The sequence below is a fragment of the Panulirus ornatus genome, chromosome 32, assembly GCF_036320965.1.
Source record: "Panulirus ornatus isolate Po-2019 chromosome 32, ASM3632096v1, whole genome shotgun sequence".
NCBI classification, from domain to species: Eukaryota; Metazoa; Arthropoda; class Malacostraca; order Decapoda; family Palinuridae; genus Panulirus; species Panulirus ornatus.
This window is the reverse complement of record NC_092255.1, coordinates 25,801,905-25,823,032: the sequence shown is the minus strand read 5'-3', so window position 1 is coordinate 25,823,032 and position 21,128 is coordinate 25,801,905. Positions and strand designations below refer to the sequence as shown.

Sequence of the window (21,128 nt, the reverse complement as noted above, 5' to 3'; positions counted from 1 at the left end):
TTTTTGAAAGTAACTATATTTTCTATATCTGGCATTAATATTCCTCTGAGTCCATATAAGTGTCTTAAAAAAGGAAGAAATTAAGAGGAAAAATGCTCTCCAATAAATGGTAACTAAGGCAGTAAGAGGCTGTTCTTCTGGTCCTAGAACTGTGACATTTCATGGGAAATGGTGAACAACACTGAAATAACCTAACAAGCATTAAACATCTGACCTCCCAACTCAGTATTAAACTCCGACCCACCAAGCATATATCCACCAGAAACCATACTCCCCAGACAATGATGAATCACACTTTCCTGTCTATGCTCTGGACATCATCAGCTTTTATGTACACACAGCATCACAACACTTCATGATCTATGGTCCCACCCAGTGGATCTGACCAGTTTACTAAGTGCTGCAGGAGCCTCATAAAGACAGAAGGGACTCCTGGAGCAGGAAATCAGTAAATACATTCTTTCCTGTTTGTTGTTTCCTGTGTTAGTGAGGTAACATCAGGAACAGACAAAGAAATGGCCTCATTCACTCATTTTCACTTTAGCTGTCATGGGTAATGCCCCAAAACCATAGCTCCCAAATCCACAAACAGGCACCTTAGACCTTTTACATTTTTTACTGACCGCTTCATATTCCCTGATTCAGTCCATTGACAGTGCTTCGTCCCCTGTATACCGAATTGCTCCAATTCAATCTGCCTCATGCATGCCATATACCCTTCTGCATGTTCAGGCCCTGAGCACTCAAAAAGTTTTCCACTCCATTCTTCCAGTTCTAATTTGGTCTCCCTTGTTTCCTTGTCCTATCCACTTCTGACACATATACCCTCTTTGTCAACCTCTCCTCAGCCATTCTCTCCATATTTCCATACCATTTCAGTACACCCTCTTCAGCTATCTCAACCATTCACTTCTTTTTACCACATTTCTCCCTTACCCTATCAATTCTTATTTGATCACCCCTTATCATACCACATATTTTATTCAGATATTTCATTTGCAACAAATTTACCCTCTTCTGTACATTCTCATCTAGTGCCTAAGCCTCATATCTGCATGACACCATCAAGACGGGTACACTTTCAAAAATGTTCTTAATGTGCCCTGGACCTTCACCCCCCCTCACCCAGCCAGTGACTCACTTTAGATCTCATGGTTCCATTTGCAGTCATATCCATTGCTGGATAACTAAAAGACTTCACCTCCTCGAAGTTTTCTCCATTCAACCTCACACCCCAACTAACCTGTCTCTTTGTACTGCTAAACCTACTTAACCTTGATTATTCAAATGTACTCTCAACCTTCTCCTTTCACACACTCTCCTAAACTCAGAAACCAGCTTCTACAGTTCCGAACTCAAATCTGCCATCATCGCCTTGTGATTAGCAAACAACAACTGACTGACCTTCCAGGCCCCCAACAGACTGCATACCTGCCCCTCTCCAAGACCCTTGTATTCACCTCCTATCCAACCCATCATTAAACAGATTAAACAGACATGGTGACATCATATGCCTCTGCCACAGACCAACCTTCACCAAGAACCACTCACCCACCTCTTCCCTACTCACCTGTACATCCAACTCCCTTGGTAGAAACTCCTCACTGCTTATAATAGCCTTCCTACCACACCATATATTTATAAAACTTCAAAAACATCTCTATTAACTCCATCATTTGCTTTCTCCAGATTTAAAAAAGCCACATGCACATACTTCTCTTTCTTGATGTCTCATACACATTCTTCAAAGCAAACACCTGATTCACACATCCTCTACCATTCCTGACACCAAATTGTTCCTTCCAATTCTAATGCTTTCTGCATACATCACCCTTTTAATCACTACTCTTCCATACAAGGTACACTTAACAAACTTATACCTCCATAATTCAAATACCCACCTCTTGTCTCCTTAACCATTAAAGAATGGCATTCTGCCAATCTTCAAACACCTCACTATAAGCGTGGGGGGCTGGAAATCCTCCCCTCCAGTTTTACTTTTCCAAAAGAAGGAACAGAGTAGGGCCAAGTAAGGAATTTTCCCTGTAAGGCTCTTTCATCTGTTGCTGAACGCTAATTTGCTAACCAGGGAAATAGCAAATTTGTATAAAGAAAAAATGAATATACATACATATAGCCGTTGTTTCAAAGTCCCAAGGATATCAACCCATGTTGCTGTAAAAGGAAATGTATTTTTGGGAGCAATGAGGTAAATCTGAATTTTGCAATCTGTTGATATAGATAGTTCATCCTATATCCAACCAATGCAGCAAAAGGGTTAAACACCCCTTTTCAATGCTAAAACTACACAAATTTAACAGTGATCAGGTATTATTGACAAGCTGCATTGTTTTGTCATTTTAATTTACATGCACAGCAGGTGAGAAACAATGGAATACAAGCAAAACAAAACAAAAATTACCCATACATTCAAACTTGCACAGCTAATGAAAATAAAATTTGACATTTTGAAAATATGGAAGAAATCAAAATTCCAAAATATCATGTGTTCATAAGATATCAGGAACAGTTTCACTGAAAATTGTAAATGGTGAAGCAGACAGTGTATTTAATAACACTGACAATATATGTGCAAATAAAGAGAGTACTTAGCATTCACAAGGAAGAAAAAAATCCTGTGTAACATTTTGACTGAAAAAAATGAGTGTCTTAATACAGAAATATTCTTAACAATACTTTTGCACATATGATTATTATTTATACCATTAAGCCAAGTGAATCCTCCCATGTGAGTGAGGTACACTCTAGACAAGGTATTAAGGATACTTAAAAAGAAAAATTCCTATTAAGCAAAGACCAAATTGTTACATTATGGTAAATCAATTTTCTATTGCAACAATGCATAGGAAAGTAAAGTACTGTACTCACAGCTGATACTCGGTCAAACTGCATGAGAGAGAGCAGGAAAGAACAGAAAAGTGAAGCAAGGCCACAAATTTTCTTAATATTTTTAAGCATTCATAATTATTCAATGTGCTGTTTATCCCTTACATCCAGTACTTTGTACCTGTATCAAAATTTCATTAAATTACACTGAATAAAACACACACTAAAGATAAAAAAGAATTCATAAATCTGTAAATATTCACATCGAGTGGGGATATATCTTAATGCTTTGTGCACATCACATGGGAATATATCTTAATGCTTTGTGCAAAGTCCACACAAGAATAAAATCAGATGTACTAAATACGCTTAAGTTGCTGGGTATTTGTTATGAATGAATTGCACAATACAGAAAGGAACTTCAACTTTCAGGGGGCCTCCATTTCTTAAACTTTCCTTACTATGATAAAACTTTTTAAATTTCCTCATATATTCAGCATTCATAGTCTAAACAATCTGCTAATTCCATTCATCCTCCATTCTATAACTTTAAAAGTACTTCTGCCTATTTTTTCTAATGTATATCTTGCCCTGTGTCATTTCATTACCTTTCATTATGCATTTTTGCCAATTTCAGTGAACAATCCTCTCTTGACATTAGCAATTTGATTCAGAAAACTGAAAGTTGTAATCTTGTCTCCCCGACCCATTCTTTTTTCTTTCAGTGTGGGCAAAGTCAGAACCTCTACTCCTCCCCTGTAACAAAGTTCCCTTATTTCAAGAATAGTACCTTCTTTGTTGCTCTTCTTTGAATCCTCATCAGATGTGGTGGGGATTAAACTTGAGAAACATACCCTAATTCAGGTCTAATATATGCTGTGGTTGTAACGGGTGATATGAATGTGAAGGTAGGATATAATAAAACTGGCGAGATGGTTGGTAAATGGGGAGTGCCTGGAGTAAATGAGAATGGAAATTATCTTGTGAATGTCTGTGTTGAGAAGAGTTTATTCCATACAAAGACCTTTTCTCAGCACAAGATGATCCACAGGTATACATGGATGAGAAATGATGAAAGAAAAGAACTGAAGTGTTTGATTGACTATGTGGGAGTGCGTGAAAGGTTGATAAAGGCTTTGTTAGATGCTATAGCTGTGAGAGGATTCTTTGGAGACTGACCATTATGCAGTTCTTGTGGGGATGAGAATCAGAGAAGTGGAAGTATGGTTTAATGAAGAATAGTAAGGTCAAAGTGTTGACAAGCGAGAAGATTACTCAGAAAGAATGCGAGGAGGAGCATGAAAGTAGGGTGAATGAAAGTTTAGATGGAAGTGTAATGAATGTAGGTTTGCAGTCATCTGTGAATGAGATGTTTGAAATGATTAGAGAAAGACTGTTTAAGGTTGTAGAATTACTACTTGGAAACAAAGTCATAAGATAGAGAAATAAAAATGGAAATGCATGATGGACAGATGAGATTAGAAATGCTGTGGAAGAGGAGAAAAAATGGATAAGAATAGATGTTTACATGGAAAGCTAAGAAGGTGACAAAAGACAACAGCACTGTGTATCAAGCAAGATGAAAGATAACCTTTACACCTTAACCCTGCCTCAGGCAAAATCTTGCCATAGGTATTCAAGGTTAAGCAGGTGCTCTCTCTCTCTGATAAGATGGCACTCTCAAACTAAGAAATGAGAGGTATGATAATGAGAACTATCACTAAGAGACTGAGAACTGACGATAAAAATGTTCAGGGTATACATGAGCAAAACTGAATATGGATTTTATATGTTCACCAACCAAGCAAGCAGAAAGAAACAAGTTAGGCTGAATTCTGAAATATTTCATCAGCAAAACTGAGGAAACAGAACAGATGAATTATTATAAAAGGTTGACAGAACTCAAACTTTACAGCCCAGGCAGAAGACAACAAATCTAAGATTTACAATAAATTGAAAGGAAAAAGTCAATATATTGGGAATCAAAGCCTTTCAACAAGTTAGAAACAGAGTTATTAAGTCTGCAGTACCCTGGAATACATGAAAAAAGAAAAAAGTCGAATCAAAACAAAGAGAGCCCAAAATATAATATGGAGTGACTAGTCAGTGCACAACCAAGAGAGACAAGAAATGTGCATGAGACATTTAAAAGAAACCTAGATAGATGCTTGAAAGCAGCTCCAAGTGAACCCAGGATTGACAATTATGTTATGTGTGTGGCAAAAGAGCAAAAGAGTTGATCAACCATGCAAGATAAGATGTTTTGTCAGGTGTGGCAAAAGGAATATTAACATCAGTACTATCTATAATAGTAATATCTGATATAGACAAAGATGTGAAACACTACAGTTTTACTACAATACGGTATTTTGCAAATGATTAAGAATAATGATAAGCTTAAAGGACAAAGAAAAATGCAAGATTTAAATATAGTAAATAATGAACAAGAAGTAGTTGAAATTCAGTGATGAAACTCTGGAACAAAAGTCATGGATAGATAAAAAAAAAAAGGCAACAGTGATACCTCATAAAGAGGCCAATGGAAAAAAAAGAAAAAATATGATGACAAAAATAAAGACTTGAAAGTAATTATAAATGAAAAGTTGGAATTTGGAGCTCATTATGAAGAAGTTGTATTAGCAAGTCAAATTATGAGCAGACTAAGAAAAATTGAATACTTCTAAGGAGTACAACCACAAAGAAGAAAAGTTAAATATAATATACTGGAGAGGATTCAGAAGTAAATTATAAAAATGTTATTATTTATGGGACATTAGATTTAACCTTAAAGGATAAAAGAACTTAAAACTACGTTACCAAAAAAGAAGATAAGAAAATAAATGATCATCTGTATATGGTAACAGCACGAAGGAAATGCAGAAAATATATTTGTTTTAAAAATATTTGTAGTAAAAAAGAAACAAAAATACTAAATATCATATACAATAGTTCTTTAGAATATACCAAAAGGCCACTACATAAACATTTGCAAGGCCCCTTCCAAAAAGATTGGGGCTTTTCAATATTCAGCCCAGCATAAGAAGAGCCATACAAGGAGTGAGTATAGAACAATTCAAGATAAGATCATCAAAAGATTCAAACTAGTTTCAGAAGAAACCAAGGATGACAAAAATGCAGCATGCGAGGCACCATAGAATAATGGTACTGTTAAACAAGCAGCGTACATAGTAAGCAGCATGAACTAGCTCTGCTTCAAGGCAAAATCTCATTACAGATACTCTTAGGTAGGCAGTTCCCTGCTCTTTCATTTTCCTTACCCTTCTCTTTCACTTATCATCTTAGCTTCAGTATCCCCTTCTCAGTATTGCTCTATTTGTTAATCTCACTCTTTTTCCCCTATTTTTAAGTCTTGTCTGCCTTAGGGTCCACTTGCTTTTATCTTTCTCTGTTTCTCTCTCCGTCCCCATCATTTTTTTCGCAAACAAAAGATTAATATTTGTTTTGTCATTGCAGATTTTTATATATGGAGTGTTAATATATGTAATGTCCTAAAAATGACACTGAACTGAGAAAGCATATTTCAAACTATTTATCATGGTTCATCTTCAGTGAACACCATCTTCAGTAAAACACATTAAAAATCAACATCAAATTAATGAAAATGTCAAGAGTACTTACGACGTGGGATCCATTTCATGAGCATGTTGGTGTGCTTGGTGGTCACAGTGAAGCACAAAGATCAATGGTGCAAGAACTTCATGCATGCCCTGTTGGTAAAAACAGAGATGAATCAAACTTTTCTAGCCTACAATATCCTCTGGACAATCTGGAATCTAGAGAAGCACAGAATACTATAAATATCAAATGGGGTAAACATAGACATACATCAGCTTCAAAAATTTTCAAGAAGCTGGCCACATATACTGAGTCAAGGAGTGTGGTGATGTAATTTAAGTGTAATCACACAACTACAGGAAATCTTTTACTGGGCTCCTGCAATATCAAGGCTGCACTTCAAATAGTAATGTAACAAATCCACAGCCCCTATCCATATCTTGACCAAACAAACCTTTCCATGGTTTCCCCTGGCTGTTTTGTATGTGCTGGTTCAGTCTATTGGCAGAGTTGCCCGTTATGCACCACATCACTCCAGTTCACTTTATTCCATGCTCAACTTTCACCCTCCTGCATTTTTAGGTCCTGAGCAATCAAAACCTAGCTCACTCCATCCTTTCATTTTCAATTTAGTCTCCCTTTCTCCTTCACTTCTGACAAATGTATTCTCTTTTGTCAACCTCACTTCACTTATTCTCCTAAATGTCCAAACCATTTCAGTACACCCTTTCCGGCTTTCTTAACTATACTCTTCTTATTACCTCACCTCTCTCTTACCTTATCATTACTTAATCAACCCTTCTCACACAACATATTGTCCTTAAACATTTCATTTCCAATGCATTCACCCCTTTCCATACATTCTTATCTACAGTCCATGCCTTGCATCCACACAACACCATCAGGACTACTATCTGTATACAGTGGCTGATTCAAGTCAGAAGCTGCACAAGTTGCTGACTGAGTTTGGAAAAGTGCATGAAAGGAGAAAGTTGAGAGTAAATATGAATAAGAGCAAGGTTATTAGGTTCAGTAGCGTTGAGGGACAAGTTAATTGGGATGTAAGTTTGAAGAGAGATAAATTGGATGAAGTGAAGTGTTTTAGATATCTGGGAGTGGGCTTAGCATCAAATGGAATCATGGAAGTGGAAGTGAGTCACAATGTGGGGGAGGGAGTGAAGGTTCTGGGAGCGATGAAGAATGTGTGGAAGGAGAGAACGTTATCACAAAGAGCAAAAATGAGTAAGTTTGAAGGAATAGTAGTTCCAACAATGTTATATGGTTGCAAGACATGGGCTATAGATAGGCTTGTACGGAGGAGGGTGGATGTGTTGGAAATGAAATGTTTGAGGACAATATGTGGTGTAAAGTGGTTTGATTGAGAAAGGAATGAAACGGTAAGAGAGATGTGTGGAAATGAAAAGAGTGTGGTTGAGAAAGCAGAAGGGGGTGTGTTGAAATGGTTTGGACATATGAAGAGAATGATGAGGAAAGATTGACAAAGAGAATATATGCATCAGAGGTCGAGGGAACAAGGAAAAGCAGGAGACCAAATTGGAGGTGGCAGGATGTAGAGAAAAAGATTTTGAGCGATCTGGGCCTGAACATACAGCAGGGTGAGAGGTGTGCAAGGAATAGAGTGAATTGGAACAATGAGGTTTACTGGGGTCGACGTATTGTCACTGGACTGATCCAGGGCATGTGAAACATCTGGGGTAAACCATGGAAAAGTCTGTGGGGTTGTGGTTTCAGTGCATAATACATGACAGCTAGAGACTGAATGTGAGAGAATGTGGCCTTTTTTGTCTGTTTTCCTGGCACTACCTAGCAATTAAGTCCATCAGCTTTAGTGTGTGCAGGGAGAGTTCTATGAAATCAACAATAAAAATGTTAATGTGAATTAATAAATATAGTAAATGAATACTGATGTAACTACATGTTATACTGTAAAGATAGAATATCAAACTATGTTACTAAAGCTGGCTTCTAAAATGAAAATCACTATCATAGTAATGCGAAGCTCTTAATGTTAACCTATTGTACTACACTTACTGTACACCTTCCTCTCATTTACTCTACCCTTACCATACACCTTCTCATGCTGAAAACTATATCCTGTATTAGAAAGCATTACTCACTTATATACTTTATTTATTGTTGCATGTGCCTTTGACGCTTAAAACTTTAATGCCTTATTTCTATACATTTTTGAATATCCAAACTGGGAACACTAGGTGTAGGAGAGAGTGTCTGAACCATAATCCTTCTTCTACAATGGAAACCTATCTCTGTATGATTTCAGTTTTTAATTCCTTTTCTATAATTATAACCTGTGTTTATAACAAGAGAAGCCTGTACATACAAATAATACCACAATTAAACTTAATAAACGTTCATACTTCTGTCTGGACCTACCAGAGAGATCAGTATTGATAAACTGAAAAACTCTATAATTCCCAAAGAATTCAGGCTGGATATCTTCTACCAGTACTTGAAGAAAGAATTTGGTGATTTTATCAAATCTGTGTTACCCTCTGTTACTTACTTGTCGGTATCCTACTTCTGGATGCTGCCTTGCATAACAGAAGAGTACAGTGACCATAAGATCTCTGATGCGAGGAGACTGGAAAAATTCAACCTCAGGAAATGTCCGTACAACATCTTGCCTGATGAGTTTCTTTAATTCTGAATCTTCAAAATACTGATTCCAGGGGCTCTGTCATAAACAATATTCTTTAACAAATCATAAATACTGTATTCAGCAAGCTGGGGAAGCTCACAAAACTCTTCCCCTTCAAGCTACTCAGTATATATAATGACAGTCCCATATGGAAAGATAGTGGAGTTATGAGATAGGTCACTTAGTTCTTTAAGGGATACACAAAGAAAACTGAATGTTAAAATACAAGAGGAGTGTGATGTTTGTGGCTCACTGAGGAACTGAACTGCAGAGTGAAGTACACAAGATTTCTTGCAATATGGAATATATGTTAAGAATCCCTTAACTGATATCAATAAATTCTGAATAACACTATTTTCTCATAGCAGACATAGGGTGTGCAATCACTGAGTCTCAAAACTAAAATACAATAATTCAACTGCAATGGCAGAACAGAAAACTTCCTTTACCCTGTAAACATCAGATTTCATATGAAGCTCCTACGATTCATGGATTTAGTTTTAATCACCCCCTAATGACATTGAATGACTTCTGAATATTGCCTTGGTCACTACATATTCTTTTTTCAGAGAATATCACTCTCTGGATGTGGAGAGGGAGCTGTGGTTTTGGTGCATTACACATGACAGCTAGAGACTGAGTGTGAACAAATGTGGCCTTTTTTTGTTTGTTTTCCTGGCACTACCACACTGAAGCAGGGGGTAGCAACGCTATTTCCTGTGTGGCGGGGTAGCAACAGGAGTGGTTAAAGGCAAGCAAGTATGAATATGTACATGTGTATATATGTATGTGTATGTATATGTGTATGTATGGGCATTTATGTATATATATGTGTGTGTGAGTGGATGGGCCATTCTTCGTCTGTTTCCTGGCGCTACCTCTGATGCAGGAAACAGCGATTAAATATAATAGATAAATGAATAAACATATATGGGGGAGAAAGAATAATTTCCAAGTATTCCCTGCATGTCGTAGAAGGCGACTAAAAGGGGAGGGAGTGGGGGGCTGGAAATCAGTTTATGAATGAAGGAATTTTAAAGGACTCTCTTGAATAGATCCTTTAAGAAAAGAGATGGTCCAAACTAGAATAAAATAATTTGTTCTTTAATATTTATGTATTATTTATTATACTTTATCGCTGTCTCCCGCGTTTGCGAGGTAGCGCAAGGAAACAGACGAAAGAAATGGCCCAACCCCCCCCATACACATGTATATACATACGTCCACACACGCAAATATACATACCTACACAGCTTTCCATGGTTTACCCCAGACGCTTCACATGCCTTGATTCAATCCACTGACAGCACGTCAACCCCGGTATACCACATCGCTCCAATTCACTCTATTCCTTGCCCTCCTTTCACCCTCCTGCATGTTCAGGCCCCGATCACACAAAATCTTTTTCACTCCATCTTTCCACCTCCAATTTGGTCTCCCTCTTCTCCTTGTTCCCTCCACCTCCGACACATATATCCTCTTGGTCAATCTTTCCTCACTCATCCTCTCCATGTGCCCAAACCACTTCAAAACACCCTCTTCTGCTCTCTCAACCACGCTCTTTTTATTTCCACACATCTCTCTTACCCTTACGTTACTCACTCGATCAAACCACCTCACACCACACATTGTCCTCAAACATCTCATTTCCAGCACATCCATCCTCCTGCGCACAAGTCTATCCATAGCCCACGCCTCGCAACCATACAACATTGTTGGAACCACTATTCCTTCAAACATACCCATTTTTGCTTTCCGAGATAATGTTCTCGACTTCCACACATTCTTCAAGGCCCCCAGGATTTTCGCCCCCTCCCCCACCCTATGATCCACTTCCGCTTCCATGGTTCCATCTGCTGCCAGATCCACTCCCAGATATCTAAAACACTTCACTTCCTCCAGTTTTTCTCCATTCAAACTCACCTCCCAATTGACTTGACCCTCAACCCTACTGTACCTAATAACCTTGCTCTTATTCACATTTACTCTTAACTTTCTTCTTCCACACACTTTTCCAATCTCAGTCACCAGCTTCTGCAGTTTCTCACATGAATCAGCCACCAGCGCTGTATCATCAGCGAACAACAACTGACTCACTTCCCAAGCTCTCTCATCCCCAACAGACTTCATACTTGCCCCTCTTTCCAAAACTCTTGCATTTACCTCCCTAACAACCCCATCCATAAACAAATTAAACAACCATGGAGACATCACACACCCCTGCCGCAAACCTACATTCACTGAGAACCAATCACTTTCCTCTCTTCCTACACTTACACATGCCTTACATCCTCGATAAAAACTTTTCACTGCTTCTAACAACTTGCCTCCCACACCATATATTCTTAATACCTTCCACAGAGCATCTCTATCAACTCTATCATATGCCTTCTCCAGATCCATAAATGCTACATACAAATCCATTTGCTTTTCTAAGTATTTCTCACATACATTCTTCAAAGCAAACACCTGATCCACACATCCTCTACCACTTCTGAAACCACACTGCTCTTCCCCAATCTGATGCTCTGTACATGCCTTCACCCTCTCAATCAATACCCTCCCATATAATTTACCAGGAATACTCAACAAACTTATACCTCTGTAATTTGAGCACTCACTCTTATCCCCTTTGCCTTTGTACAATGGCACTATGCACGCATTCCGCCAATCCTCAGGCACCTCACCATGAGTCATACATACATTAAATAACCTTACCAACCAGTCAACAATACAGTCACCCCCTTTTTTAATAAATTCCACTGCAATACCATCCAAACCTGCTGCCTTGCCGGCTTTCATCTTCCGCAAAGCTTTCACTACCTCTTCTCTGTTTACCAAATCATTTTCCCTAACCCTCTCACTTTGCACACCACCTCGACCAAAACACCCTATATCTGCCACTCTATCATCATACACATTCAACAAACCTTCAAAATACTCACTCCATCTCCTTCTCACATCACCAATACTTGTTATCACCTCCCCATTTGCGCCCTTCACCGAAGTTCCCATTTGCTCCCTTGTCTTACGCACTTTATTTACCTCCTTCCAGAGCATCTTTTTATTCTCCCTAAAATTTAATGATACTCTCTCACCCCAACTCTCATTTGCCCTTTTTTTCACCTCTTGCACCTTTCTCTTGACCTCCTGTCTCTTTCTTTTATACATCTCCCACTCAGTTTCATTTTTTCCCTGCAAAAATCGTCCAAATGCCTCTCTCTTCTCTTTCACTAATACTCTTACTTCTTCATCCCACCACTCACTACCCTTTCTAATCAACCCACCTCCCACTCTTCTCATGCCACAAGCATCTTTTGCGCAATCCATCACTGATTCCCTAAATACATCCCATTCCTCCCCCACTCCCCTTACTTCCATTGTTCTCACCTTGTTCTTTAATGGGGTGTCAATTGATCTTCAGATAATGACAAACCTACTTTTTAATGGAAAACAAATTGTAACAATCATGAAAAACATGAGAAGGCAAGGTGTTCCAAAATTCAGCTGTGGAAGAAAAAAAAAGAAATGAAAGCAGCCAATGTAAGCTTATGCTTACAGAAAATCTGTGAAACACAGTTTCCTGTAAATACTGGAAGACCTGCCAAGAGATATGGAATACAACCAACCAACTCCTGGGAACAGATGTCAGTGTAAAATCTAGGAAAAAAGAAAGAAGCAATACTTCAGCAAATAGAATGGAGTTAAAGATGAGAACCAAAAAGCTACGTTGATCCAACAAAATGCCTTTATCTGAACTCCGGTAAGAAAGAAAATGGAAAGGGAACCTTCTAATATTTGTCAGCAGCATTCCAAGCAGGTATGGATCAACCTTATGCACATCTTGAGTAGCTACTCTGAGGAGATACACATTTAAGATTTTAATAGAATCACTTGTTCTTTTAAAAGTAGATGGTTATTTCAGTGATATGAAGTTTCCAAGAAATATGAGAGGTTAAATCAGTTCTAAGTACATTGTAGAAACTTTATTGATTAAAAACCTACAAAAATGTAAGCTTACCTGCTCATGCTGAGAGAGAGGATTGTTTAATAGTGGATCAAGAGATTCATCACCAAGACCTGGAGTCACTATTAGCTGTAGTCTAATCTTTTCATATTTTTCTCGCTCATTCCTGATCACCTTTAACCACTGAAATATAAATTACCATAATCAAAATCTTATTTTAAATTCCTTTCTCATCTTTGCATCTTACAAAATCACGAGTATGAATGAATGTGCAATTCTTTCTCCTTCTGAGCTATCAATCTCACTTATATCTTACTATCTAAACTTTCATTATTTCTGATTTAGATTTATCCTCTATAATACAGAAAGAAAGTTGAAGAAACTATTGGTACCTGAAGAGTAACTTAGAAGAGGGTATAGCAACTATGTACAAATATCAGATGTACATATCCAAATGTGGCATAGAGTTCTCATCTCTAAATTCCCTTTTCTGGCTTCCTTGTCTCGGTTTACTCTCTTATATCTAGCTTCCTCTCTGTTCAGTCTTTCTCCATGGTCATTAATGGATCAGCTTCTCCCCCTCCCTCAATCAACAGCAGTGACCCTCAAGGTTCTGTCCTATTGTCTACACTTTTTCTCCTTTTTATCAACAATTTCCTCTCTTCTCACTTTCAACATTGCCTGTAATGCTGGTCAACTTGAGTCATAAAAAAATTACCAACTTTTAGACTTGCAAATTTTAGAGATCTTTGCATTGATCTTGACAAGTAAGTAAACTTTGAATGACATTATATATGAAAACAATATGGACAAAGCTTGGAAGGATAAAATATTCAAAGCTGTGGAGGAAACATTAATGCCAAAGTGAGTAGTCTTTTTCCAGTGTATAGCCAAAATGGTGAAATGAAGACAGAGAGTGTCTGTTGTCTTGAGAAAGCAGCACATAAGAAGCTCAAAGAAATCAGTAATCAACTCGATATGGAAAATTATGTAGGTGCATAGAGAAACTAAGAGACTTATACATCAAAGTAAAAACATTGTGAAACATGTATTGCTGAAAATAGCAAAAGAAAGCCAAAGGAGTTTTATGGGCATGTTACAAGTAAGAGATATTTACCCATTCAATTGGTCCATTAATAACCAAAAAGGGTGACTTAGTTCATGATAACAAAGACATGGCAAAGATTTTGAATAATTTTTTTCATGTTTTTATAAAACAGTTGAAGATACAGCTCATGTCTTGAATCCAGTGGCATTGCTACGAAAGGAAATCATTTTACAACACATGGATATATGAGTTGAAGGTATAATATCAGCACTACATAATGAAAATGGTGTAGTGGTTACCAATCCTGACTGTGATGCATTCACGTGCCACAAAGGGTCAAGTGTGAACAAATGTGGCCTTTTTTTGTTTGTTTTCCTGGCACTACCACACTGAAGCAGGGGGTAGCAACGCTATTTCCTGTGTGGCGGGGTAGCAACAGGAGTGGTTAAAGGCAAGCAAGTATGAATATGTACATGTGTATATATGTATGTGTATGTATATGTGTATGTATGGGCATTTATGTATATATATGTGTGTGTGAGTGGATGGGCCATTCTTCGTCTGTTTCCTGGCGCTACCTCTGATGCAGGAAACAGCGATTAAATATAATAGATAAATGAATAAACATATATGGGGGAGAAAGAATAATTTCCAAGTATTCCCTGCATGTCGTAGAAGGCGACTAAAAGGGGAGGGAGTGGGGGGCTGGAAATCAGTTTATGAATGAAGGAATTTTAAAGGACTCTCTTGAATAGATCCTTTAAGAAAAGAGATGGTCCAAACTAGAATAAAATAATTTGTTCTTTAATATTTATGTATTATTTATTATACTTTATCGCTGTCTCCCGCGTTTGCGAGGTAGCGCAAGGAAACAGACGAAAGAAATGGCCCAACCCCCCCCATACACATGTATATACATACGTCCACACACGCAAATATACATACCTACACAGCTTTCCATGGTTTACCCCAGACGCTTCACATGCCTTGATTCAATCCACTGACAGCACGTCAACCCCGGTATACCACATCGCTCCAATTCACTCTATTCCTTGCCCTCCTTTCACCCTCCTGCATGTTCAGGCCCCGATCACACAAAATCTTTTTCACTCCATCTTTCCACCTCCAATTTGGTCTCCCTCTTCTCCTTGTTCCCTCCACCTCCGACACATATATCCTCTTGGTCAATCTTTCCTCACTCATCCTCTCCATGTGCCCAAACCACTTCAAAACACCCTCTTCTGCTCTCTCAACCACGCTCTTTTTATTTCCACACATCTCTCTTACCCTTACGTTACTCACTCGATCAAACCACCTCACACCACACATTGTCCTCAAACATCTCATTTCCAGCACATCCATCCTCCTGCGCACAAGTCTATCCATAGCCCACGCCTCGCAACCATACAACATTGTTGGAACCACTATTCCTTCAAACATACCCATTTTTGCTTTCCGAGATAATGTTCTCGACTTCCACACATTCTTCAAGGCCCCCAGGATTTTCGCCCCCTCCCCCACCCTATGATCCACTTCCGCTTCCATGGTTCCATCTGCTGCCAGATCCACTCCCAGATATCTAAAACACTTCACTTCCTCCAGTTTTTCTCCATTCAAACTCACCTCCCAATTGACTTGACCCTCAACCCTACTGTACCTAATAACCTTGCTCTTATTCACATTTACTCTTAACTTTCTTCTTCCACACACTTTTCCAATCTCAGTCACCAGCTTCTGCAGTTTCTCACATGAATCAGCCACCAGCGCTGTATCATCAGCGAACAACAACTGACTCACTTCCCAAGCTCTCTCATCCCCAACAGACTTCATACTTGCCCCTCTTTCCAAAACTCTTGCATTTACCTCCCTAACAACCCCATCCATAAACAAATTAAACAACCATGGAGACATCACACACCCCTGCCGCAAACCTACATTCACTGAGAACCAATCACTTTCCTCTCTTCCTACACTTACACATGCCTTACATCCTCGATAAAAACTTTTCACTGCTTCTAACAACTTGCCTCCCACACCATATATTCTTAATACCTTCCACAGAGCATCTCTATCAACTCTATCATATGCCTTCTCCAGATCCATAAATGCTACATACAAATCCATTTGCTTTTCTAAGTATTTCTCACATACATTCTTCAAAGCAAACACCTGATCCACACATCCTCTACCACTTCTGAAACCACACTGCTCTTCCCCAATCTGATGCTCTGTACATGCCTTCACCCTCTCAATCAATACCCTCCCATATAATTTACCAGGAATACTCAACAAACTTATACCTCTGTAATTTGAGCACTCACTCTTATCCCCTTTGCCTTTGTACAATGGCACTATGCACGCATTCCGCCAATCCTCAGGCACCTCACCATGAGTCATACATACATTAAATAACCTTACCAACCAGTCAACAATACAGTCACCCCCTTTTTTAATAAATTCCACTGCAATACCATCCAAACCTGCTGCCTTGCCGGCTTTCATCTTCCGCAAAGCTTTCACTACCTCTTCTCTGTTTACCAAATCATTTTCCCTAACCCTCTCACTTTGCACACCACCTCGACCAAAACACCCTATATCTGCCACTCTATCATCATACACATTCAACAAACCTTCAAAATACTCACTCCATCTCCTTCTCACATCACCAATACTTGTTATCACCTCCCCATTTGCGCCCTTCACCGAAGTTCCCATTTGCTCCCTTGTCTTACGCACTTTATTTACCTCCTTCCAGAGCATCTTTTTATTCTCCCTAAAATTTAATGATACTCTCTCACCCCAACTCTCATTTGCCCTTTTTTTCACCTCTTGCACCTTTCTCTTGACCTCCTGTCTCTTTCTTTTATACATCTCCCACTCAGTTTCATTTTTTCCCTGCAAAAATCGTCCAAATGCCTCTCTCTTCTCTTTCACTAATACTCTTACTTCTTCATCCCACCACTCACTACCCTTTCTAATCAACCCACCTCCCACTCTTCTCATGCCACAAGCATCTTTTGCGCAATCCATCACTGATTCCCTAAATACATCCCATTCCTCCCCCACTCCCCTTACTTCCATTGTTCTCACCTTGTTCTTTAATGGGGTGTCAATTGATCTTCAGATAATGACAAACCTACTTTTTAATGGAAAACAAATTGTAACAATCATGAAAAACATGAGAAGGCAAGGTGTTCCAAAATTCAGCTGTGGAAGAAAAAAAAAGAAATGAAAGCAGCCAATGTAAGCTTATGCTTACAGAAAATCTGTGAAACACAGTTTCCTGTAAATACTGGAAGACCTGCCAAGAGATATGGAATACAACCAACCAACTCCTGGGAACAGATGTCAGTGTAAAATCTAGGAAAAAAGAAAGAAGCAATACTTCAGCAAATAGAATGGAGTTAAAGATGAGAACCAAAAAGCTACGTTGATCCAACAAAATGCCTTTATCTGAACTCCGGTAAGAAAGAAAATGGAAAGGGAACCTTCTAATATTTGTCAGCAGCATTCCAAGCAGGTATGGATCAACCTTATGCACATCTTGAGTAGCTACTCTGAGGAGATACACATTTAAGATTTTAATAGAATCACTTGTTCTTTTAAAAGTAGATGGTTATTTCAGTGATATGAAGTTTCCAAGAAATATGAGAGGTTAAATCAGTTCTAAGTACATTGTAGAAACTTTATTGATTAAAAACCTACAAAAATGTAAGCTTACCTGCTCATGCTGAGAGAGAGGATTGTTTAATAGTGGATCAAGAGATTCATCACCAAGACCTGGAGTCACTATTAGCTGTAGTCTAATCTTTTCATATTTTTCTCGCTCATTCCTGATCACCTTTAACCACTGAAATATAAATTACCATAATCAAAATCTTATTTTAAATTCCTTTCTCATCTTTGCATCTTACAAAATCACGAGTATGAATGAATGTGCAATTCTTTCTCCTTCTGAGCTATCAATCTCACTTATATCTTACTATCTAAACTTTCATTATTTCTGATTTAGATTTATCCTCTATAATACAGAAAGAAAGTTGAAGAAACTATTGGTACCTGAAGAGTAACTTAGAAGAGGGTATAGCAACTATGTACAAATATCAGATGTACATATCCAAATGTGGCATAGAGTTCTCATCTCTAAATTCCCTTTTCTGGCTTCCTTGTCTCGGTTTACTCTCTTATATCTAGCTTCCTCTCTGTTCAGTCTTTCTCCATGGTCATTAATGGATCAGCTTCTCCCCCTCCCTCAATCAACAGCAGTGACCCTCAAGGTTCTGTCCTATTGTCTACACTTTTTCTCCTTTTTATCAACAATTTCCTCTCTTCTCACTTTCAACATTGCCTGTAATGCTGGTCAACTTGAGTCATAAAAAAATTACCAACTTTTAGACTTGCAAATTTTAGAGATCTTTGCATTGATCTTGACAAGTAAGTAAACTTTGAATGACATTATATATGAAAACAATATGGACAAAGCTTGGAAGGATAAAATATTCAAAGCTGTGGAGGAAACATTAATGCCAAAGTGAGTAGTCTTTTTCCAGTGTATAGCCAAAATGGTGAAATGAAGACAGAGAGTGTCTGTTGTCTTGAGAAAGCAGCACATAAGAAGCTCAAAGAAATCAGTAATCAACTCGATATGGAAAATTATGTAGGTGCATAGAGAAACTAAGAGACTTATACATCAAAGTAAAAACATTGTGAAACATGTATTGCTGAAAATAGCAAAAGAAAGCCAAAGGAGTTTTATGGGCATGTTACAAGTAAGAGATATTTACCCATTCAATTGGTCCATTAATAACCAAAAAGGGTGACTTAGTTCATGATAACAAAGACATGGCAAAGATTTTGAATAATTTTTTTCATGTTTTTATAAAACAGTTGAAGATACAGCTCATGTCTTGAATCCAGTGGCATTGCTACGAAAGGAAATCATTTTACAACACATGGATATATGAGTTGAAGGTATAATATCAGCACTACATAATGAAAATGGTGTAGTGGTTACCAATCCTGACTGTGATGCATTCACGTGCCACAAAGGGTCAAGTGCATAGGTTTAAGTTCTGGTTGCAACAGTTGGTCCTCAATCAACCCAGGTATTCATCCACCCATAGGCGTTGGTAGATAGAATGGGTACCTGGCTTAGGGTAAGCCACCTCGCCGATACAGGAAACGATGATCAAATACATTTCTAAAAGAAGGGACAGAGAAGGGGGCCAAGTGAGAATATTCTCTTTAGGGCTCAGTCCTCTGTTCTTAATGCTACCTTGCTAATGCGGGAAATGAGAACAAATGTGGCCTTTTTTTGTCAGTTTTCCTGGCACTACTACCTCCCTTAGGAGGGGGGGTAACAATGCTACTTCCTGTGAGGCAGGATTGCGACAGGAATGGATGAAGGCAAGCAAGTATGAATATGTACAGCGGTTAAGTGTTATAAATAAATGTATGATATATCTTATTATATTTGATTGCCGTCTCCTGCATCAGCGAGGTAGCGCACAGAAACAGATGAGGAATGGCCCAACCCATCCACCTACACATGTATATACATAAATGCCCACACATGCACATATACATACATATACATTTCAACATTATTTTTTTATCATACTTTGTTGCTGTCTCCCACATTAGCGAGGTAGCTCAAGGAAACAGATATAAGAATGGCCCAACTCACCCACATACACATGTATATACATACACGTCCACACTAGCAGATGTACATACCTATACATTTCAACGGATATATATATATATATATATATATATATATATATATATATATATATATATATATATATATATATATATATATATATATATATATACTCAGACATATACATATATACACATGTACATATTCATACTTGCTGCCTTCATTCATTCCCATCGCCACCCAGCCACACATGAAATAGCATCTCCCCTTCCCCCGCGCGGTAGCATGTGTGGACATGTTTTGGACAATCACATGTTTACCAAATGGCGTCCTAGCTTCGTCTCTTCGATGTATATCAACTGACTGTTATATTTCTCTCTTGTGTCTCCCCTGATGATGTGATTATTACACGAAAGTGCACTTGGGAACTTTTCGTGTTTCATTTTCCCCATGGACTCATAGGAATATATATATATATATATATATATATATATATATATATATATATATATATATATATATATATATATATATATTTTTTTTTTTTTCATACTATTCGCTATTTCCCGCGATAGCGAGGTAGCGTTAAGAACAGAGGACTGGGCCTTTGAGGGAATATCCTCACCTGGCCCTCTTCTCTGTTCCTTCTTTTGGGAAAAAAAAAAAAAAAAAAAAAAAACGAGAGGGGAGGATTTCCAGCCCCCCGCTCCCTTCCCTTTTATATATATATATATATATATATATATATATATATATATATATATATATAGTCTTTCAAACTATTCGCCATTTCCCGCGTTAGCGAGGTAGCGTTAAGAACAGAGGACTGGGCCTTTGAGGGAATATCCTCACCTGGCCCTCTTCTCTGTTCCTCCTTTTGGAAAATTAAAAAAAAAAAAAAACGAGAGGGGAGGATTTTCAGCCTCCCGCTCCCTCCCCTTTTTGTCGCTTCTACGACACGCAGGGAATACGTGGGAAGTATTCTTTCTCCCCTATCCCCAGGGATAATATATATATATATATATATATATATATATATATATATATATATATATATATATTCGATCAAGTAAAACACTTTACTTCCTCCAGTTTTTCTCCATTCAAACTTACCTCCCAATTGACTTGACCCTCAACCCTACTGTACCTAATAACCTTGCTCTTATTCACATTTACTCTTAACTTTCTTTCATACACTTTACCAAACTCAGTCACCATATATATATATATAGCATTAATGGTATGGCTTGATTAGGGCCTCTGCTGCCCATGCCATCTCAGCTAACATAAAAAATAAAACAGCAGGCCCAGATAAGCTTTATCCAAAGACAATGAAAGAAGTGAA

General features: G+C 38.1%; 1 protein-coding gene across 1 annotated transcript in view; it reads right to left on the bottom strand.

Moving 5' to 3' along the window:
- TBC1D5 (TBC1 domain family member 5) overlaps nt 1–21,128 on the bottom strand; it is an 84,808-nt gene that overhangs the window by 45,795 nt on the left and 17,885 nt on the right. The window contains exons 5-8 of the mRNA XM_071681267.1: nt 17,840–17,968; nt 8,969–9,139; nt 6,487–6,575; nt 2,890–2,907 (exon numbers count right to left, since the gene is read on the bottom strand). Of these exons, the coding sequence (XP_071537368.1) occupies nt 2,890–2,907; nt 6,487–6,575; nt 8,969–9,139; nt 17,840–17,968 (407 nt within the window). The remainder of the gene's footprint in view (nt 1–2,889; nt 2,908–6,486; nt 6,576–8,968; nt 9,140–17,839; nt 17,969–21,128) is intronic.